This window comes from Entelurus aequoreus, linkage group LG04, assembly GCF_033978785.1.
Source record: "Entelurus aequoreus isolate RoL-2023_Sb linkage group LG04, RoL_Eaeq_v1.1, whole genome shotgun sequence".
NCBI lineage: Eukaryota > Metazoa > Chordata > Actinopteri > Syngnathiformes > Syngnathidae > Entelurus > Entelurus aequoreus.
The window spans coordinates 90,647,114-90,671,813 of NC_084734.1; the positions used below are offsets into that span (position 1 = coordinate 90,647,114).

At 35.9% G+C, this 24,700-nt stretch overlaps 1 protein-coding gene across 1 annotated transcript in view; it reads left to right on the plus strand.

Moving 5' to 3' along the window:
- LOC133649168 (trafficking protein particle complex subunit 11-like) overlaps positions 1-23,834 on the plus strand; it is a 41,821-nt gene extending 17,987 nt beyond the window's left edge. Inside the window, exons 18-30 of the mRNA XM_062046001.1 lie at positions 461-591; positions 3,762-3,887; positions 4,714-4,889; positions 4,981-5,129; positions 6,752-6,873; positions 7,515-7,634; positions 8,078-8,143; positions 12,471-12,618; positions 15,977-16,088; positions 16,201-16,292; positions 18,199-18,332; positions 19,934-20,098; positions 21,912-23,834. Of these exons, the coding sequence (XP_061901985.1) occupies positions 461-591; positions 3,762-3,887; positions 4,714-4,889; positions 4,981-5,129; positions 6,752-6,873; positions 7,515-7,634; positions 8,078-8,143; positions 12,471-12,618; positions 15,977-16,088; positions 16,201-16,292; positions 18,199-18,332; positions 19,934-20,098; positions 21,912-21,956 (1,586 nt within the window). The 3' untranslated portion in view covers positions 21,957-23,834. The remainder of the gene's footprint in view (positions 1-460; positions 592-3,761; positions 3,888-4,713; positions 4,890-4,980; positions 5,130-6,751; positions 6,874-7,514; positions 7,635-8,077; positions 8,144-12,470; positions 12,619-15,976; positions 16,089-16,200; positions 16,293-18,198; positions 18,333-19,933; positions 20,099-21,911) is intronic.
- The last annotated feature ends 866 nt before the right edge of the window (positions 23,835-24,700 follow it).

The window sequence follows — 24,700 nt, forward strand, 5'->3', positions numbered from 1 at the left end:
GCTTTCTACTTATTTACTTGTCTTTGTTTACATATTTCACAGAGAAGGCTAAGCGTTGCTAAATAGTCAACTTTAACCATAGAATAAGTTTTTCAACTTCTGGCTCCTCCTTGGCACCATCACTAGCCATGACTCCTGCTAGCCAAACACTATATTTGTCTTCTGAGTAGTTGCCATAAACACTTCTTGTCTATCACTTTTATTGTGTCCCGTGTGGTAAATCCATACTCCTCTATACTAAACGTAATGTTCCGTAAATTAAGTACAGGTATTACTGAAAAAGTTTAAAACTTTGTTGTAGTTAGTACTTTAAATACACACATGTCTGTGAACAACCAGGTAATGATTTTAAGTTCAAAACAACTGTAGAATGTGTGGCAGAATACTTTATATCATTTCATAAGGCAGTTTGTGTGGTGTAATTTTTAGAGACATTTTTTACCTCCTTCTGTGCCCCTAGTTCAATGCAAAGCCAAGTTCCAGTCTCCCAGTTTTCATGTGGACCAAGCTATCCAACTGCAGGTGTTCCTGAGAGTTGACTGTCCTCATCCTATATCCTTCACCAAACTGGCTGTCAGCTTGAGTAATCAGGTACAAAATATTGAAATAACTGCATTACTATACTTCACTTACCGTATTTTTCGGAGTATAAGTCGTAAGGCCCTGTGAAGAGGTGGCGACTTGTCCAGGGTGTACCCCGCCTTCCGCCCGAATGCAGCTGAGATAGGCTCCAGCACCCCCCGCGACTCCAAAAGGGACAAGCGGTAGAAAATGGATGGAAAATGAATGGATGGAAGTCCATCCGGAGTATGAGTCGCACCGGCTGAAAATGCATAATAAAGAAGGAAAAAAACATAAGTCGCACTGGAGTATAAGTCGCATTTTTTGGGGAAATTTATTTCATAAAACCCAACACCAAGAATAGACATTTGAAAGGCAATTTAAAATAAATAAAGAATAGTGAACAACAGGCTGAATAAGTGTACGTTATATGACGCATAAATAACCAATTGAGAATGTGCCTGGTAAGTTAACGTAACATATTATGGTAAGAGTCATTCAAATAACTATAACATATAGAACATGCTATATGTTTACCAAACAATCTGTCATTCCTAATCGCTAAATCCGATGAAATCTTATACGTCTAGTCTCTTACGTGAATGAGCTAAATAATATTATTTGATATTTTACGGTAATGTGTTAATAATTTCACACATTAGTCGCTCCTGAGTATAAGTCGCACCCCCGGCTAAACTATGAAAAAAACTGCGACTTATAGTCCGAAAAATACGGTTCTCTTATTTATACTTCATCTGTTTACATTTCTCAAATTCTTTTTTTATGCATTCTAATTTTTTAAATACGGCAAGTACTAGGTGGCTAACAAAGAAGCTCATGGTAGTAATCTATTGCGTCAAATAAAAACCTCTAAAAAACATCCAAAAACCGCCAACAATACTACTTTTAGTGGCGCCGTGATCACAGAGCGGTAACTAGTTTATCACCTCTGACTTGGTAAAAGTTAATTTTAGATTATGAATCATGCATCACACTTGTATAGTAGAAAATTGTGGCCATAAACCAAGGAATTGGTCAACTTTGATAAATAACTTAGACCCGGAGATCGAGAGAAAAACATAAAAAGAAGCTTGTTTGCGCCCAACTTTTTTTTGTTGTTTTAAGGATTATGATTAATTCTTAATCCAAACCGGAATATATAAACATCTCATCAGTCGGCATACCAGTGAGAGCAGACATTGTACCGTAAGTTATTGTGTTTTTTTATGTTCATAGTTTGCATTTCTTGTTTAGCATTAAGTAATAGTGCTACTTGCTGGATCTGCCTATTACTCAGCTTCTAAAACTTGTAGCTCATCCTTCGTATATGCAGGCTCAAAAATATAAGATTCTGGATCATCGTCTGTATCAAAGTAGTTGTCGTTGACTCTCATGAAGTCTGCCATGATTAGTGGTAGCTATTTTTGTTGCAGGAATTAAAAACGTTGTGATGCGTCTGTGAAATGAATGCGCCGTCATATGCTTAAAATGCCCAAAATATGTAAATATTACATTTTATTATAAATGTGCTTGTTACTACATTACATATAAGTATAATTACAGTGTGTATTTAAAAAGTTGATGGAGGTTTTTGATATTTTTTAGAGCGAAAATAGAGCATTATTCGTTCTTATCTGTGCTGTAAAGTTCAAATTTGAATGACAATAAAAAGGAAGTCTAAGTCTTAAGTCTCTACTCCCAAATTTTCCAGACTCTTGCTAGCGTTCATTTTCGAGTTAGAATGCATTAAAAAAACAACAATATATGCGTGCTTGTCTCACATAAGGATTGTCTACGATGGGCACGGTTCCACAAAAAGAGCAGTTCCCCTTTAATCACGGGTCAAAAAGGATTTTCACATTTGTTTGTTTGTGTTTACCTTTTATGATACTACTTTAAAAACTGTTTGTCTTGTTTTGTTAGTAGTTTTAAGTACAATCTCAGATGTATTATTGCACATTTATTTTTTCATTTAGACATCATGTATTAACATGTAGTGTGGGTCTGAAAATCCCACTTAAACTTCAAATCTAAGTATGTAAAACATTGTAATTTTTTTTTATTTCTAACATGTAATAAACTTACAATGTATCGAATTGAAAAAACCTGTTTAGATATGTATCAAACAACAAGTTTCATGCAGTAAAATACACTTATTAACATTCAAACACTTTAACCATAAAACATACACAGAGGATCCTGTATCTGCAACTCGTAGACGACAGAGTATACATGAGGATACACGAAGTCTTTGGTGGTGTCTGTTACCGTACAGTAATTTAACAATGATGCCCTTTTACTGCCAAATGAATATTAAGTTTGTGTGGTATAAAACAAGTGAAACAACAATAAAACCTTGTGTGTAGGGTTTAAAGTTACAAACAACACTTGTGCACAACATTGATAACAACTTCCTGAAAACCCAAGTTGATTCGATGCAATTGAATAAAAAGCCTCAAAACATTGCAACGTTTGCTATAAGTTTTTGTAATAGCTGCCACAAATTCAGGTATTTTAGGCCAACAAAGAACAATCACCAAAAAAAAAGCAAAATCTTGGAGGGACTGTAATAGGATATTTCATTCTCCTATTTAACTGTGGTCATTTCAGTACTTCTCCACATCAGTTGTTCACATGGTAGCCGTGTTTACTCACCCTTCCGAGAGTATGGCCAACTCTATTTCAAAGTTGGTTGCAAACATGGCGCCCTGTAGTCCTGTGAGGAGCTTTTGACCAATCATTTACGAGATCATCTGGCCATATCACCGATTGGTCAAAAGTCGCTCATGTGACTATAGGGCGCCATGTTTGCTACCAACTTTGAAACAGAGTTTGCCATACTTTCAATGCACGGCTCTGGCCCTTCTCCGTCTTCCTCATCAACCAAATGGCCTGTAATGCTTTGATTGGTTAATGGCGAGCTTTTCCAGCAGGAGGAAAGTAGTGTCATATTTATTGTCTGCATTTACTTTTGGATGAAAAGCAGATCCTGCTCCTTTTATGCCGCACTACAGCACACCCAAATGCACAGCAAACATGACCACACAAATATGACATTTTGAAATATGAAACATTTTTGATTATTTTACTTGACTGATTGACACAATTTAAAGACTTATTTGCGATTTGAAGTCTACCAGCTAAGGGTTCCCTTTCTACTGTTAGATGTGTGAAATGATTGTTTTCTGCTTTCTTTCAAGGAGTACAATCAATGGTGTTTTGTGGAGGCAACAAGTCAGGAGTGCAAACTTCTAATGCCTGGAAAAACCAAATGTTACAACTTCAGCTTTGTGGCAAAAACCAAAGATATCGGGAAAAAAATTGAGGTGAGCTAAACTGGTGTGTTGACTCAGGGTCTTCACACTTTTGTGGACCCTAACCCTGACAAGTATGGTTGGAACGGGCTAATTTTCATTACCATTAAAGTGAATTAAATACCATTAAAGTTAATTTGAAATCCATGTAACAATTGTAGTTTTTATTACAGTGTCAAATATATCTCTTAAACTGTTTTTATTGTATTCTCTGAATTCATTGAAGAAAAGCTAGCAAAATATCACAAATTTTAGCATTAAAATTGTAAAATGAAAACTTTTTGTAACATGAGCAAAACTGCTAATGATAGTCAATAAATGTCAGTTTCATTGATTTTACTTCAATATAGGCTTCAGTATCCCCCGCGACCCCGAAAGGGATAAGCGGTAGAAAATGAATGGATGGATGGATGGATATGTTCTTCAAGTCAAAGTACATTTATACTACACCAAAAAGTCTGTTCAAGCCATGAAAATACATTTAGCATTAACAATGTAACTTATTTAAAAGTGTCCATCCATTTTCTATAGTGTTTGTCCTCCAGTTGGTTCACGGGTAAGGTAGAGCCCACGACACAAACTTGCAAACCATATTCATACCTGCTGTATGGACAGTATACATGTATGTATTTGAGGTGTGGTAGGAAGTGGAAAAATGGAAGTAAGCTTGGAAAGAACATGCAAACTCCACGCCGAGAATTCCAAACAGAGATTTAAACCCGCTGTCTCCTGACTGCAGCAAACATGTTAACCAACAGTCCACTGGGCAGTTCTTCAGTTGTTTAAAATGTATCCATTTAAATATTTTTTGGCAAGTCAATGTTTGTTTCTATGTCAGGTGACTGGTATCGAGGTCATGCTTGGCAGTGGTCACTGTGTGTTTTTGAGATGGAGAGGTGCCGGCGGAGATGCGGCCTTAACCCAAGAGGTCCTGCAGAGTAACCGGTCATCAGGCGGGAGTGACGCTGAAGAGGAGCTAGATTGGGACCGCTTAAACATCCTGCAAAGTACCATGTGAGGCGTGCTGATTACTGCTTATGTTATCCTGCACAATATTCCAAGTTTGGCTACAGTGTGCTTGCTCTCAACTGCTTGTCATGTTTAGGATCATATCAAGAGTACCAAAGGTCCATGTGGAGCTCCACCATCAACCTCCTGCTCTCAGCAATGAAATGTACTGCATTCACTTCACTGTTCAATCCCTAGAGGAAGCTCTATCCAAGGACCTGAAATTGACTGCAGGACTCAAACCTGGTACTTCTGCACAATCTTACATCTCTCTCTTTCTGAGCTTTTTTTGATTGTACATCCCACCTCAAATAATACTTTCACACATGTAATATGAAGCTTTTTACTTTAAAATTATTGAATTTGAATTCAATGAATTAATATTGATTCATTTGAATGTGAAATCTAATTTATTCACACTAAAACACTATGTAATAAACTGTCAGAGCGATCGTGATGATGATTTAGTTTATTATGGTTATGGTTTTAAGTTTATTTCGAATATTTATACAGTTACATATGATACATCACATATTTTACATATTTTAATTTCTCCTTACAACATGTCTAGAAAGGAGTAGTAAGAAGCAAATCTTATTTAATCCTATGCCTTTTCCAATTTATATTAATTATTAACACATATGGTCACTTCCTGTTATCATTCTGTAACAATTACAAACAATTTTAACAAAATTACATAAGTAACATCTCAAATATATATACATTACTGATGTAAAACAATACATTTTTAAAAATCAAAATAATCACACTTTGGATTTTTGATTAATTGCAGTTAATCATAAGTTGCTTGCATGGTTTTAATTAACTTTAAAACATGACCCCAATATTCACAAATGCATTTTTATTGTCAGAATGTCATTCAGAAACATTTTTAAACATTTTACCTGAATGCACATCATTTATTCACTCAAAACTTGCTAATTGTTTTATTTAAAGTACCGTTTGGGTATATTTTGAAAGGAAATTTGTCAATGAGCACAATTCTTCACTCATCTTTGCACTAACGTATGCATTGACTTGATCACTGACCATATAAAAACAGCCCCGCCTGTAAGGTAACCAACCATCCACAGTTACGGTAAAGTAGCATGTATGTGTCAAAGTAAATTGTGTGTAATTGATGAATTTGTGTTTATACATGATTAATGCCATAACTTTTTGTGATTAATCACATTAGTTAATGCATTACATTTGACGGCCCCAATATAAATATACACATAGTCAACAAATATACACATAGTCAAAAAGAAGCAGGAAGAATGAATCCGATCTTAATTAATTCTACCTGGTTCGTCAGGACAACAATGTGATTTATAAAACTAATATCTGGACTTTGGTGACTTTCAATCCAATGTCACCCATTAGACCCTTGACCCCTCATCCTGATACATCATGTGAAACTTTTATACAAGTTTCACAATGAATATAGTTGTTTGATTGGTTAGACTGCAGTGTAAGCCAGATTCAGTCCATCCATAATAGTTGAAGTCATTTATTAACATGTGTCTGGAAATATTGAAAAATGCTGCAAGAAGCAGGTCATTAGTTTTGAGGATCCAGAATAAGAACCAGTTGTTTACAAGTTACTGACATCCTGGTAACATTTGTGTCCCCGTCATAGATGTGAATGTGTTTTGGATGTTTCCTCACTTTTACAATGTGGAAAATAGGTATTTGACCCCCTATTGATTGACATTTAATTCCTACAGAGATACAATCACTTTTATGCTCGCTTTACTTGAACAAAATACACAATGTGAAGAAAATCTACCAACATAAATATAAGGTTATAAATGATGTTGTATTTAGCAGCAATAATTGTGTATTTATTTGGATTGTTGTTTTAGGCCAAGATGCTAATCTAAGCCAGACTACACGTGTGACTCTGGATAACTCCAAGGTTTGTGATGACACGGCACTTCCTCTGCTCCCTGACATACCTCTGGGAAATCTGGAAGCAGGTGAAAAGGTACAAACTCACTTTTATTTTGACACTTTTTCTAGATAACATTTCCAAGACACAAAAGTGTAAAAAAAAAAAAAGACTGAACACAGAAAAAGAACAAACTAGATGTAGCACGGAAGTTAGTAACAAGCATACAAGGAAGTATTGACACAGAATAGAGAACTCAGGTCAATGTGGGGAAACAATGAGGAATGATTTGATGTCTTCTTGGTGTGAACGCAGGAGTTATCAATCAGACTAATTGATGACTGCCTCATTACTCCACCACCAGACAAAGCTGTCTGCAAAACAAAACAAACAGAAAAGACACATTTTTCCATATACTTTGGGAGACTCCCATAAATTATTTTTGTCTACCAACATCCTAACTGAAGTTAAAAATGTCCTGGATTTTGATATGCTCTAGCTGTTCCCTGGAATATTAATGAATGACAAAGAGGTGGTGCATCGATAATCTACTTATTGAAACAAACACAACCACACCAAAAACAGCTTCTCAACATACAGAACTCTATCAAACTAGACAAACTGGTGCTAAATAAACTGATTCTAGATGACACAATTGAGTTGGTGACCTTCCTGTAGATTTATATAATTTTTTTGAAAGGAAAAACAATCGCATTTGACACAGCTTTTGTCTGCAGCTGGAGAGGTGTGTCTATGTGACGTGTTCTACAACTGGACCCAGGCTGTTCCTGTTTCACGTAGCTTACAGTGTTGACGTGATGGTGGATGGACGACAGATAGTGTGCAAATGTCAGAAGGTAACCACACAACTATTTCAATAATCACACACACCTTTTTTGTTTGTTTGTCTCTTAAAGGGTCTGCTTACAGCTTTTACTTGGATGTTTTGAAGGCGCTAACTTTACGTATTGTGAGCGATATGTCCAGCCTTCTTCTGACTACTACTTGTAACTTCACATCATGTATCACACATGTTAGCTTTGTGTGTTGTTTTATCATAACAACATGACTGCTTTTGTGAACGCCAGACTAATTCCTTGGATCGACGAGCAATTTTTCTTCAATATAATTAGTAATTGTAAAAAATATAGACATTTACAAATCTATATGTTCTGTTACACCACTAATGGTAACATTAACCAGCTGATGGTGTTCTTGTCATATATTTTCTGGTTTAAAATTAACTTTGAGGAAGTTGCAACCATCCAATTTAATTGTTTACTTTCACCCTGTTTTACAGGATGAAACGATTACCATAGAGACAGTTGTTCCATTTGAGGTTTCTGCCAACTTTATGTCCACAAAGGTACGTTCTTGTTTCTTTAGATCAACTTAAACTCAAGTAGGTCCAGATACAAATAATTTCCTCATTGCCTTTCTTTGTTTTCATTAAAATTATACTTTTTGTCAGCACTTTGTCTGCCCTTGCTTTAAAATTTACAAAAGTTTGGCTGTGGTTATTTTTGTGACAGTCTAATGAGCAGTTAGAGCTTAAATATATTTCCTAAATGAATTTGTCATCTTTACTGTTAGTTAGGAGTAGGGATGCAAGGATTATGGATTTTGACTGTACGACTATAGTCTGAGTAATCACAGACCATAGGTGAGGATAGGAACGTAGATCGACCGGTAAATTGGATAAATGGTAATAAACGTACAAAATGATAAATATAAACAAAGTATTATTAGTAATAAATATATTATTTAATAATTGTATTATTAATATAAGACTAAGATTAACTTTATTGATCCACCATAAGGAAATGTTAATCATGTAGGTATTAAACTCAACTGTTGTGATCCATGCCTATTTATTCATTTTTAATAATCTATTTTTTACACAGTTAGATCCCACGATATAGTGTTGTTGTTCTACAAGCTCCTGATGTTATGTTAATGTTTTACACTTGCTATAAGGTGGGGAAAAATTATCGATTCTCCAATGCATCACCATTAAAACATAGACGATTCATGAATAGATGGACAAATGTCCACACATCGATTATTTACGTATCCATCCATGCATCCATCCATTTTGTACCGCTTGTCCGTCTCGGGGTTGCGGGGCATGCTGCAGCCTATCCCAGCTATGTTAAACAATATTCCTTCTAATTTTTCATGTGTCTGAACAAACGCACAAACTCTCTGAGCATTCAGTTCAGTGGAGCACATGTGAGCAACATCAGACGTGCACACAGTGGCCATACCAGCATCACACCTGCCCCAAGTTAAATGTTTTAATATAAATCAAATGACAGCAGTCATGTTCATAAGATTATTTTCTAATATAGGTGATTTGGCCCACTTACAATGAAAATAACAAACAAAATCTTCTTTTTCATGAGTGTACAAGTACTGTATGTCTAGGTGGGGGTCCTACTTTAGAAATAACGTGTTACCCTTTCACATCACATTTACTTCACCTTAAAACATTCTCATGTTGCACTATGAGATGTAGTAAGCATGGGATAAAATGTACATTCTTGTAACTTTCTGTCTGTAAAATATATCTTTTTTATTAGCATTCCTGTAATGTAGTAACATCATTTCATTATTAATATCCATAAATTACATTCTTAATAAATGACAGTCAAACAAGCACACATCTGATTGAGGAGTCGTAGTGTAACAACCTGGCATTTCTACTTTGTGTGGTGTTGGAGTTGTCCGACTTTTTGTGTGGCAATAAACGCATCACAGGCTAAGTGCCTTGAGTGCGTGTGTTGGCGCAAGAGAGAGAGAGAGCGGCTGCTGTTGATATGACAGATGACAAAGAGTTGGTTTAAGCCTGCTTTGTACGGCAGAAATTAACCAGTCGTTCGGCATATTAATTTTTTACTAATGTGTTTGATGTGGTTATGGCCGATTATAAACAGGTTAGCTCAATAAAGTGATCACTGGAATTCCTGTCCTCCTTAAAGCGTCTCGACAGACGTTACAGTAATTGAACAGTGTTGACATTGTTTTATCTGTTATGGCCGCTTGTTGTCACGTTTCATTCAGAGTTGCATTGCAAAATCCTACAGAACAAATAGTTATGTGTTTTTTTGATTAGAGGTCGGATTGGATTTTAATTTGCAAGCAGCATAGATTTGTTGTGGGCATTGGACGCATTAGCAGTGTGCAATTGCGCAGCCGCGCACCTTAGAGGCTAGTCATTTTAGAACCATCTGATAGACTTTATTTAACAATGTTAAATAAAGTATACCAGACAGTTCTAAAATGCCACATTCATGTTAATGTTTTATAAACTTTAGTTTCAGGTTTGGTTCAAACTAACCAAGGGATAACCATTAGCTAACATTATTTTTATTTGTGTTAGCTGGGTTAGCGCAGACACGTAGAAGACGTACCTAGTCTTCCACATACATACTGTAGCTATGCTGGGTGCACTAATTTCCAATACTACATACATTAGTAGCCAAATGAAGAGCCTTTTAGACATATTATTATTATTAATATTGATAAATAAATGTAGTACATTTAGAATATGTAATAATATACAATATATTAACATTACACATTATAATAATTAAAGATATGTAAATAATCAATTCATAACCGAATCGTAGACCCTGAATCGTAACCGAGTCGTAATTTACAAAAGATTTCCACCTCCACTTGCTATATTGAAGGGGACCTACTATGAAAAAACAACTTTTCTTACCAATTAGTACCTGTTTTTGTATATTTGGGATCTGCCTAAATCCTATAAATTTGAAATGAAACCATGGAGGCATGGCAAAGATATGTATAAAATAATGTTCTTCCTCCAAATGAGCCCTTTAAAATTTGCACAACTTTTGATGTTTTTCCTACATGTGAAGTCAGCGGATATCTCCATATATGGTAGAGATGAACTCGTAGAGCTATGCACGAGTCCGCCGTTGTACCGTAGTCTGACATTGTAGAGGATAAGATATTTTTTTTCTCAATCTTCTTGTTGTGGCGCAGACTGGCTCACACATGCATTTTTCACTGTTGCCATTTCAACTACAAAGTAGTGTATAGTTGAATTTACTGTATATCTAGAAATTACAACACGGCTGACGGAGAGAAGATGAAGTCGAAGTGGAGGCACGTATATAAGACCGCTCAAAAAACTGTGCATTCTAAAGAAAAGGTCAGAAAGCGGCTTGAAGATTGTCTATAAAACATAATTTGTGTATGCTTCATAATCCAAAAAGTTATGGTCAATGACTAATAGACCATCAAAATAACTGTTAGGAGCAAGCATATAATTCAACACAACTACTGGCTGACTTTAGTGTGTACAGTAGGGGGAAAAAGTATTTGGTCCCCTGCTGATTTAATAGTTTTACCTTTGCAAATATATGAACAGTACTTTATTTTTATGCTATATTTATTTTAACAGAGCGACAGAATGAAAAATTGAACTTACAAAAAAAAACGTAAGACTTAGCGTGAAAGCTAGCAACAAGCAAATAAGGGAACTAAGAAATATTGGTAGAGAATAGAGAAGTTAGGCATATGTGCAGGTGAGGAATAATCTGGTGTGCATCAGGATATATTAATGATTTTACCACACAAAGCTGTCTGCAAACATCATAATACATGAAACAGGAAGTAAATCAATTAAAGGTTAATTGGGATGCAGACCATCACAACAAATGGTGAGATTTGACTGAAGTGTAATAAAGCTTTACAAACATAACATTTATCGTTAGAAACCACAGGTCTGTTACTTCAACTAGATACAAATTTAGACATTATATCACAAATGAAGTTGGTATTTTGCAGCTGTTTGACTTTAGTTATGTGCACACTAACACTGCTATTTACATTTTTTAAAATGTCCATTCACATAAGCCTCCTTTGTGTCCATTTAGAAATCTATAAAATCAAGTGTATGATAGATTTAAATTATATCAATATTTTTATTACTGCTTTTCTGAGGATGAAATATTACCAATTTCTTATGACAAAAGACAAAATAAGATCTGTTTTACTTAGTAATACACAAATGCTAAAGCAGCACTTTTTAAAATCTTCACCCGAGTCTCCCATTTCCAAAAAATCAGTTTTTAAACACAAGCTGTGTTTGAGTGTGGGTATAGAAATGTATAAAGCAAGTGAAACACGCCATCAGTAGCTGATGCGTGTGCGTGCATGGGAGACCAAATCATGCAATGGAATGATCATTTAAAACAGTGGTCCCCAACCACCGGGCCGCGGCCCGGTACCGGTCCGTGGATCGATTGGTACCGGGCCGCACAAGAAATAAAAAATAAAAAAAAGATTTTTTTTTTTAATTTTAATTAAATCAACATAAAAAACACAACATACACTTACAATTAGTGCACCAACCCAAAAAACCTCCCTCCCCCATTTACACTCATTCACACTCATTTGCACAAAGGGGTTGTTTCTTTCTGTTATTAATATTTCTGGTTCCTACATTATATATCAATAGTCTGCAGGGATACAGTCCGTAAGCACACATGATTGTATTTCTTTATGACAAAAAAAATTAAATAAAATACCATAACCCCCCCACCCCCCTGGTCCGTGGGACACATTTTCAAGCGTTGACCGGTCCGCAGCTACAAAAAGGTTGGGGACCACTGATTTAAAATATAAGATGGATGAGAAGTTTGTGTTGTTTTCCTCAGTTGGAGCCTTTGGAGCAGGTAGCAGTGGATATTCCCTTCCTGATGCTAACAGAGATCCAATCTTTGTCTCCTTGGCCACTGCTATTAGCTTCCTCCTCTCTGCAGAATTTCACTATGAAGACCAACACACCACAGCAACTACATCAAGGTATACTTTCATTTAATCACACATCACGTGACTTTTGACACACTCAGTTTTGAAATGTAAATGTATTTGGTGGTCTGCAGGACAATATATTATTTATGAATGAGTTATTTCAAAATACTAAACAATGTATGTTTTTGTTTTTTTGCAAAATATAAATATATACATGTGTGTGTGTGTGTATATCCAACAAATACATATTTTAATGTGCTGTCCAAAATGGTCCCTGATAACAAATTACAATTCTGCAAATGTTTCAAAACTTATGGTTGTTTAAACATAACTCGTATGTCATGTTGCTGTCTGTTAAAGGCCTACTGAAACCCACTACTACCGACCACGCAGTCTGATAGTTTATATATCAATGATGAAATCTTAACATTGCAACACATGCCAATACGGCCGGGTTAACTTATAAAGTGCAATTTTAAATTTCCCGCTAAACTTCCGGTTGAAAACGTCTATGTATGATGACATATGCGGGTGACGTCAATCGTTGAAATGGAAGTATTCGGACGCCATTAAATCCAATACAAAAAGCTCTGTTTTCATCTAAAAATTCCACAGTATTCTGGACATCTGTGTTGGTGAATCTTTTGCAATTTGTTTAATGAACAATGAAGACTGCAAAGAAGAAAGTTGTAGGTGGGATCGGTGTATTAGCGGCTGGGCGCATCAACACAAACAGGAGGACTTTGAGGTGGATAGCAGACGCGCTATCCGACGCTAGCCGCCGACCGCATCGGTGATCGGGTGAAGTCCTTCGTCGCACCGTCGATCGCTGGAAAGCAGGTGAGCACGGGTGTTGATGAGCAGATGAGGGCTGGCTGGCGTAGGTGGAGAGCTAATGTTTTTAGCTTAGCTCTGTGAGGTCCCGTTGCTAAGTTAGCTTCAATGGCGTCGTTAGCAACAGCATTGTTAACCTTCGCCAGCCTGGAAAGCATTAACCGTGTATTTACAGGTCCATGGTTTAATAGTATTGTTGATTTTCTGTCTATCCTTCCAGTCAGGGGCTTATTTATTTTGTTTCTATCTGCAGTTAAGCCCGATGCTATCACGTTAGCTCCGTAGCTAAAGTGTTTCGCCGATGTATTGTCGTGGAGATAAAAGTCACTGTGAATGTCCATTTCGCGTTCTCGACTCTCATTTTCAAGAGGATATAGTATCCGAGGTGGTTTAAAATACAAATCCGTGATCCACAATAGAAAAAGGAGAGAGTGTGGAATCCAATGAGCCAGCTTGTACCTAAGTTACGGTCAGAGCGAAAAAAGATGCGTCCTGCACTGCACTCTAGTCCTTCACTCTCACGTTCCTCATCCACGAATCTTTCATCCTCGCTCAAATTAATGGGGTAATCGTCGCTTTCTCGGTCCGAATCGCTCTCGCTGCATTGAAAACAATGGGGAAATGTGAGGAGCCTTTCAACCTTTGACGTCACGCTACTTCCGGTACAGGTAAGGCTTTTTTTATCAGCGACCAAAAGTTGCGAACTTTATCGTCGATGTTCTCTACTAAATCCTTTCAGCAAAAATATGGCACTATCGCGAAATGATCAAATATGACACATAGAATGGATCTGCTATCCCCGTTTGAATAAAAACATTTCATTTCAGTAGGACTTTAAAGCAGGGGTGGGCAATTAATTTTTACCGGGGGCCGCATGAGCTACCCGAGCACTGCTGGAGGGCCACATCGACAATATTTCAATTAAATTCAATATTATTTTTGATATATACCGTAAGATAAATAATAATAATAATAATAATAATAATAGTAATACTTCAACATAGTGTGTGTAACAGCATTCCATGACTAATATATATAAATTAACATTAATAATAAATGACAGTAAAATAAGCACACGTATGACTGAGGAGTCATAGTGTAACTTTGTGTGGTGTTTGAGTTGTCCGACTTTTTGTGTGGCCTTAAACGCACCAGTGGTTTAGTGCTATGCGTGTTGGTGACAGATGACAAGTTGGTTTTGGCCTGGTTTGTACGGCAGAAAATGACTAGTTTTTCGAGATAGAATTGTTTTACTCATGTTTTTGGTGTGGTTATGTCCGAATATAAACAGTTTTGTTCAATAAAGTGATCGATATAATTCCTGTCCTCGAAGCATCTCGATAGACGTTACAATAATTGAACGGTGTTCAATTGAACGGTGTTGACGAACACCGTTAGGGCCGCTTGTTGTCACTGTCACTCAAAGTTGCATTGCAAAATTCCATAGAATAAATATGTTTATTTTGTTTAGAATTCAGATGGGATTTGATTTGGTGCGCGGCATATATACTTGCTGCGCGCAGCGGACGCTTGAGCAGTGCGCAATTGCGCAGGCACGCACCTTAGGTGAGGGGACGTTGCTTTGCAGTTCATGTGTTGTTGAAAACACGGCATTCCTCATCAACTTTTCTCTTTTTGGCGTCTCGGGTGTAAACCGTGCATCACTTGTCGCTGCATGTGCACATTCACTCGCAGGTTACACACGGACACACGCCCATAAATAATACTTTTCAAAATAAAAGCAGCACAGTTGTATTGCGCGCAGGACATAGATGTTTTTTCAACTTTATTTTGTAATTGCAGTTGTTCACATTCACTTACAATCACGCATGCGTCCACACGGAAGTAATACAAATAACGATTTTCAAAACAAAAGCAGCACCGTTGTATTGCACACTCGACATAGATACTTTTTTAAATTTATTTTGTAATTTATAATTGGCCTCACGCGGGCCGGACAGGGACGCACAAAGGGCCGGATGCGGCCCGCGGGCCGCAGAATGCCCAGGTCTGCTTTAAAGGGTTGTTGTTTAAATTTACAGTTGCACCTCAAATACGGATTGGTAATTGGTTGTGGGACACAGCTTATACATTGAAAAACTTGTTTTGCAAAACAACATAGCTCATTTAGATGGATTGAAATTAATTTTTAATTGGTGCTTGAGGCAGCTCATATCCCCAAACGATTATAAGATGATGCACTTGTATCCTAAATATCACTGTACTTTGGTAAAGTTGGACTGTTTTTTCTTTCTTGTTGTGTTTATCTCTTTTAAACAAACATATCTGTTAGCCAACCCCTAAATGCTGTAGCACTTTGAGATTTCTCTGTTATGTAAAATGCACTACCGGTACATTTAAAATTTATATTATTATTATTAGGTGTGATTAAAAAGTACAATACTTGTGTGCATGGTATAGATAAGTCCTACTAAAAACTGAGGTTCTCATGAAAACCACACATGTTGTAGCTCAACAACTTCACTGCTTGCTACACAACAAACAAGTCATTAATAAAACATCCTCATATAAAATTGTTTGTATGTAATGTGTTTGCCTTTTTTCTTGTCTTCAGTCATTCTGCAGAAAGATGAGTGTGCAAGTGAGTGCTTCAGTCTTCTTTGTCCACCACTAAATAATAACAACAACACTGTGGCAACAGGACAATACCTGATTTCATGGAGGAGGTACAACACACATACAAACACACGCACACAAGTCGGTTTTTAAATGAAGATTACAAAGAAAATTCCTCTTGCTGAATATTAAAGACTGAACAGTTTTTATTGTGTTTTAAAGACAGTCCTCAAGTCCAGACAGTCCTTTAATTGAAACAACAGTGTCTCTGCCCCACGTCCTTCTGGAGTCTGTCCCACTTCACATCCATGCTGGTCAGTGTCCTCACTTTCTACCTTATGTTATGTTATTTTCATTTATTATCCGCCCCCCCCAACCAACTGTTAGATCAGCCCGGACCTTCTCATGCTGACATCACTGCTCTAGTTAGTGCCGCCTCTACGTCTACTTTGATGTCACAGCCGTGTATACAGAGAGTATGGCCAACTCGTTTTTTAAATCTGGTAGCAAACATGGCGGCCTGTTGTCACGTGAGAGGCTTTTGACCAATCAGACAGAGTATGGCCAGAGGATCCCTAAATGATAGGTAACTACAGGGCGCCTTGTTTGCGGCCAACTTTGAAACCAAATTGGCCATACTTGATGTGACACAGTAGCGCCACCCAGTGGTAAAAGTCAGCTAAACTCCATAATCTGATGATGAAAATATATTGTTATTACTTCTCTGTTGGACAATAAAACAAATGGGTTGTGGGTTGCAGGGTAGAGTTTTGACAGCCTTGTTGTAATGAATATACTTTGGTGTTGGAAGAACATCAGCGCTCTTCAGAACCAGGCAGTACGCTCTGATATTTAAAGTATGCACCTATCCTAAGTATATGACATATAACACAAGTCCAGGCTATGTCAGAACCAGGAAAGAAGAACAGGACGTAAGTTTAGAATAATTGTGTTTCGCATTACATTTAGAAGTACTTTTACCAATGCTTCCAGCAGTACTTTTAGCATTACTTCTAGCAGTACTTCTGGCATTATATTTAGCAGTACTTTTACCATTACATTCAGCAGTACTTTACCATTACTTCGAGCAGTACTTCTAGGAGTACTTTTTAACTTCCAGCATTACATTTACTGGTACTTTTACCATTACTTCCAGCAGTACTTCTAGGAGTACTTTTAGCAATACTTCTATTATTATTTCCAGCATTACATTTAGCAGTACTTTTACTTTTACTTCTAGTAGTTCTTGTAGGAGTACTTTTAGCAATACTTCCAGCATAACATTTAGCATTACTTATAGCATTATTTATAGCAATACTTTTACCATTACTTCTAGAAGGACTTTTAGCGTTACTTTTAGCAGTATTTTTACCATTACGTCTGGTAGGACTTCTAGCATTACGTCTAACAGTACTTCCAGCAGGACTTCTAGCAGGACTTCTAGCATACTGACATAGCTTGGACTTAATTTGTCCTCAAAATGATTTGTACTTTTCTTACTCTTTGACATTTTTAGTTTGTTTAATAAAAAGAATGCATTTGGTCAAGTTATGTATTTGTGAACAACACGTTCAATTATAACAATAACACACTTTTAATTTCAGTTGCATTTTATGGATGGGTTTTAATAAATACAATTATTCATAATCTCTGTTCACTAATTTTCTTTTTAAATCCATAAATAAAATACAACTGAAATTAAGCATTTCTTGATTTGTGTTATTTCACTTGTTACTCACAAATTAACATAACTTGAATTCATTTTGTCAAGCAAACTAAAAAGTATCCTCATCTTTAAAAAAAAAAAAGAATGAATGGATGAATTAATACAAAAAATTATGAAAGAATGAATAAATTCATTGATGAAAGAATGAAAAATACATTGGTAGAATAATAAATTCAAGTAATGAAATAATGGCTGTTTGCATGGATGAATAAATACATGAATTAATGATTAAATTAATTGATATATGAATGAATAAATATGAATAAATAAATTAATGAATGAAACAATGGATGGATGAATACATTGTTGAAATAAATTGATCAACAAATGAATCGATGATTGAATTAATACATGTAAGGATAAATACATTAATGGATGAATGAGGCGCTACTATAATATATAGCAAGATGTTTATTTACTTTGAGGATGTTATCCAAGTGTATGTAATTATGTATTTCCACACTTTGACTGTCATGTGTTTGTTGTTTATGAAGATATCCCTTCCTTTGGGAGAGTCCGAGAGTCTCTTCCAGTTTGTTTCCACATTGAGAACAGAACATCTCTGGTACAGGAAGTGCAGATCGCTGTGGAACCTTCTGATTCTTTCATGTTCTCTGGACTCAAACAGGTACCATCATCATCATAATCATCACCATGTTGATGTTAATAACATTTACAACGTGCAACATAACATGAATATAATCTGCTGTTACTTGATCATTTAAACATAGTTAAACATTCATATTTAAAGGATGTTTAAAAGTGAAAATATGATTGATTGCATTATTGTCTTGAACGTGCTGACCCGTCACTGTAGTTGACTTGGAAACAGGAAGTGAAACACAGCCTCACCCTGTTTGGTCCTGACTCTGGGCACCAGCTGAGACCACACCATGTCAGAGATGTAATTTGGCACAGTACCATGAAAAGATTTGTACACGAGCAGAGCCGTTTTAAAGTCTATTTTCTGAGCAACAGAAAGCCAGTGCAGTGACCTAAGCACTGGACTAATGTGGTCCCATTTCCTGGTTCTAGTCAGGACTCGAGCAGCAACAATCTGTACTGCTGATGCTTAACAGCTCTTTTACTTTTCAATTTTTCTTGTAATCAGACAACTTTCGGTATATTAGATGGAATTTTTACCTGACTGTCATCTGCAGTCTTCTTCAGAAGGGTCACCTGACCACTGTGACTGTTGCCTATCAGCTGTTCTTATAGGCGTGGCAAACCAGGTAGACTTGACAGGTCTGCCAGGTGGGTCATGCCTATAAGAACAGCTGTTAGGTAACAGTCACAGTGGTCAGGTGACCTTTCTGAAGAAGACAGTCGAAACGTGTCAGGTAAAAATACCATCTAATATACGGAAAATATTGTCTGATTACAAGAACATTTTAAAAGTATATGTATAAGAAGACATAATTAACCTGTTTGAGCTTCTTAACAGCAGTAGTTTAACCTGCTGGAGACAACCAAAATTGATTAGGCTTTCTAAGTCTGCTTTGCACACTATTCCTTTAATTTTGGCAATGTTTTTTAGGACGTAAAAACTGCTGATGTTATTGACTCAATGTGTCTGTTAAAGTTCAAGTCTGAGTCCATTACCACCTCCAGATTTCTAACCTGACTACTCTGTTTCAGAGATTAGCTCAATATGTCAATATAGCAGCACAACTTAGTTAGTTTTCTGCGCACTAAAAATAGTTTGTCTGCGTTTATAATGCGCTGATAACAATATTGCTAATACTTGATTAATATTCATGTCGCAAGGTATAAATGGAGTATTATTGTTGTTTTTGGATGTTTCTCTAGAGGGCTTTATGGCCGCAATAGTGTACTCCCACTAGCTGCATTGTTAGCCACTGCGTACTTGCCATATTTTATGACTTAAAATGCATTGAGGAAAACCCAATGTGTTCTTGTCTTACGTAGGAATTGTGTATGATAAGCAGATTAAAAAAAAGTGCACTTACCCTCTAACAGAAGCAAGTAAATTTATAAATGGATATCATATTTTCATGCAGTGAACTTCCAAAATGTCATGTATAAAATATCACACAATCAAGTTTGCAGCTGATGTGTTGAAAGTGCAGCAAGTGTTTTTAATCAAATTGTCCAAAAAGTTTTTACATTAAAAAACAAAAAACTTATTTGATACAAAAGCAAGTAAATTATGAAAACAGTTATTTGTCCTTTTTTTGATAGATGATAATTACGTTTTGTTTTTTGCAGGTGCATCTACGTATACTTCCTGGTTCCGAGCAGCAAATGTTGTATAATTATTATCCGCTGATGGCTGGTTATCAAACGCTGCCTCAACTCAGCATCAATGTCTCTCGTTGGTCCAATAATGCTTACAACCTCAAGCGCTTTCTTCCTCATCGAGTCTTCGTCAAGGTAAACTTAATCAAACCAAAAAAAAACGTACTCGTATATGCACAATGTTCAGAAATAGTCCTTATGGACATCATGTTTTTATTCAAAGCAATACTGAGTGTTAACTTAATTACTGCTGAATGTGATGAAATGTAACATTCTATTATGTGTGTATTTCTTCTTCACAACACTTAATTTTTACTTACTTACTGCTGAATGTGATAAAATGTAACAATAGAAAATGTAATTTTAGGAGAAATTGCATGTGTGAATTCTGAAAAGCCCAACGGAAACGCTTATAGTTGGCACACTAGCCAGATAGCGACAAGTAACAAAATCTAAGATTCATAGGTGGGTGCCCCGCAAAATGAGTTTACACGAGTTTACAGTCAACATTCGTCAAGTACCTAAATATATGAGGCTGTATACCTCCAAAATTTTCTAAAAAAGCTAGTATGTTAATGTTAGCATGATAACACTTAGCATGCCTCAAGTACCGAAATCTATGACTCTAAGGTACTGTATATACCTACAAAAAATATGTTTAGGAAAAGCTGGCATGCTAGTGTTTACATGCTAATGTTAGCATACTATCAATTGACTAACATTAGCAAGGAGCATTTTGACATTGGAACGATTTGAATCGGTCGAGAAATGCGGGAGTACCGTATTTTTCGGACAATAGAGCGCACCGGGATATAAGCTGCACTCACAACATTTTAGAAGAAAATAAATATTTTTTCCACATATTAGCTGCACCGGACTATAAACTGTAGATATAGAGGTATATGTTGCGACATGAGTTATTTACAAGGAAAGATTCTGTAAATGTTTTTTTATTTACTTTTAACTGTTTCCAAACGGCGCCTGTAACACGGCAGTAAATTGGCTCAGCAAACAAAACAGAAGTCATCGTCATGGACCCAATTGCTGCGTAAGCTAGCTCTTTAATCGGCTAAACAGACTCAATAACTCCACAGTGACGTTTTGGTGAATTTACTGGGGAATTTGTGAAACTAAAACAATACAAAAATAATGCAGTTGTAACTTAATAATACTAACACAGACACCCGTAAACCTGTTGGCATATTAGCTAATGCATGTACAAATATGTATGAAAACACTCCTACAGACATCACACATGGGACAGTTTAATAAGTACAAACAGTTTTAGTTATATTGTAAAATTTACAAATGTTGCCTGGAGTGATGAATGAAGTATCCATACGAGTAGAACACTATGGACGGCTATAAGACTGAACCGCATTCCGGTTGAAAAAAATAAAAAGAACGACCGATAAATGGAAGAACACTGCAGCACCTGCACTGGGCGAATTTGTCCAAAAGATGGAGCCATAACACAAACAATAAAACACCTGGTCAGTGTTTTTTTAATTTTTTTAAATTTTTTTTTAATAAAATATTTTTTTATTATTGCCGTCAGCAAAGAAAAATCCATAAATTTGCCACTCTGTCTTATAAGCCACAGAGTTCAAAGTGTAGGGGGAAAAAGTAGTGGCTTATAGTTCGGAATTTATGGTAGTAACAATTCTTAATAGTTTTTAAGTGTTATGGAAAAAGCAGGGAATCTTTTGTACATAAAAAATAGAAGGAATAGGTTGAATGTTTTGATGGCAAAATGTTTAAATCGTGTGAAATGTGGGAAAAAAGGGGGTTATAATAATTAAGAATATACTTGTGTGATTACTTTATGGCATTCACCCAATTATACTGTTATGTTGGTATTTTTGCTACACAATAAATAACTTATTTACTGCTGAATGGGATGAAATACACCAATATTAATATTATTCTAATATGTTTTTTTTTGCAGCCGCAGGGCAAAGACTTGGACAATGACTCCATCGCTGCAGCGTGACTTTGAAGTGCAAGTAGAAATACTGCAGTATTGTAAACATTGTACTGTGTAATTCTTCTCAGACAACATATGCTAACATTTAATTTACTGTCATTTATATAATTATTATTACAACATTCATCAAGAATAACAGTGTAATTAAAAGATGACATTTTGGTGACACAATGGTCTCTTTAAATACTTTCTATGTTTTATAGATAATTATTCACATTTCACCTTGAATAACATGACATCATGTTTTTTAAAATATACTTTTGTTACGTTTTATGATTCAACGACAACATTCTTGTCAAATGTACAACAACAAAGAATTTATAAAAAACATGTAATATAAATGTTGTAATTTTCATAGCTTAAACATGAACATTGTGATTGTTATGATACAAATAAATGATTACTTCATCATTGAAGAAATGTAATTGTGAAAAAAAACAAATGTCTGTAGCATAAATTTGATGATCAATGAAATCAAACTAAACTAAATAATGAAAATGATAGAGTTGTGTTCATTTGTGTTATCATTTTAAGTGTGAATATGTTGTTTTCACCATGAACATATACTCAATTTATAACCATTAAGAAGTTTTTTAAAACAAGAGTAAATATGAAATCATAATAGAATAATAGTGTTGCTTTTATTTGAAATTATATTCAAAATGTGTTTTTATTGAGGCTGTCAAAATATTTAAAATGTTTATTTGTGATTAATCGCATTGTTCATAGTTAACTCAAAATGAATTGCGTTTAATCGCAGATATGTATAATTTTTCATCATTAATAAGTGTACACTAGACAAATAATTTTCAAGTTGTAACCCCATGAACGGACAATTAATTTGCTTTAAATAAATGTGTTTTAAACATTATGCTTTTTTAAACAGCTCAACACAAAAAGGAAAAATATGATGTAATGACAATTAAAACAAATGCCTACTGTGTGTTGGTGTCTTGCCAGATTGTTTATTTTGTAAAAATACAGAATTTCTATTCCTGCTTTAAGAGCACTTGCATTCAGAGGAGGAGCTACGCTTTCATGTTTAGATAACAGTGTCGCGCATAAATAACACAAAATGTTGATTGTTATGATAATGCTTTCATTTTTAAAGATGTTTTTGTAATATCCACCCATCCAATTTCTACCGCTTGTCCCTTTTGGGGCCATGGGGGGCTAGAGCCTATCCCAGCTGTAATCTGTGATATTTCTACCTGAATGAATGCTTCTGATATTCTGTACATTACATGTTACATGCTGCATGGCAATGTTTTAACCTTCTCTATAAATTAATCAAATGTAATATTCAGCCTGCTAATCATTTTGTAATTGAGGACTCAACCAGAACATGTTATAATAGAATTTACACAATATTTCAACCAGCCAGATTTTTTTTTTCAAAAGTATTAAACTACAAATGAAAGTGAAGCAACAACTTCACATTAACATTACAAAGTACAGTACAAGGAACCGAGATGATTATGATAACGATTGATAGTTAAAATACAAAGCTAAGGTATTCTGATATAGTAGGTGCCAAATGCAGGAGTTGCAGCTGTACATCCAACTTGGCTGCACTCTTCAGCCATGAGAAAAATCCTGTGTTTAAGCAGGTGCTTCCTTAGATTGGAAGTATTCCCGCCACTGGTCTTGATAGCGAGCATAATCTGCATCGGTATCACAATTGGAAAAGTCGGTGCCAAAAAAATACCGGATCTGGTGCCCACCCCTAATGACAAAGCAGGATCATAATGTAATGTTTATTTTGTAAATGTAGTTAAACCGGATGTTTAGCGTATAACTTTTATTTTGAAGCAGAAAAAGTGTGCGATTGGTTTGAGAATTGTATTGACATGTTTTAATATTGGATCGACTGTTTGCAATAAAAAAAAGTCTAATTTTGACATCCTGCCGACCGTCTTTCATTTCTGTTGAGCTTTTGTCCCATCTTACTTACTAAATCAGTCACAGTAACAGTCTAAATGTTATTTTATCATTGCACCTTAACAGTAATCTCAACACGGAAGTGAAGCACCACCCACCTCTGAACTACGTACGCAGCAGGTGTTTGCTGCAGTGATGTTGCCTCTTCTCACTGCGAATAAGAGTCCTTTCTTGTTGGGAGAATACCTTGAACCTGATATTTCCATGAGGTAGACTGTCCATTTCTACTCGCTTGTGGCTCATGAGTAACAAGTGAACAACAGCCAAGTGGCGACCCTCCAGAAGACTTTGATTGTGTTGAAGTTAAAGTTCCAATTATTGTCACACACACACTAGGTGCGGTAAAATTATCCTCTGCATTTGACCCATCCCCTTGTTCACCCCCTGCGAGGTGAGGGGAGCAGTGAACAGCAGTGTTGGCCGGGAATCATTTTGGTGATTTAACCCCCAATTCCAGCCCTTGATGCTGAGTGCCAAGCAGGGAGGTAATGAGTCCCATTTTTATAGTCTTTGGTATGACTCAGCAGGGGTTTGAACTCACGACCTACCGATATCAGGGCGGACACTCAAGCCATAAGTCCTGTCTGCTGAGTGGCTCAGCAACCTTTGGGTGGGTATCCTCCATGAATGTCGGCAGCCGTTAGAAGAATGAATCTTCTTGGCAACATATAGAATATAAAACTACTCTCCATAACTTTGTAGCTCACTTTTTAACATTTTCACCTATAAAATATTTTACCATTTAATCTACAAACTATTTTTTTGTTTAACATTTTCATCTATAAAATATTTTTTACATTTTCATCTAT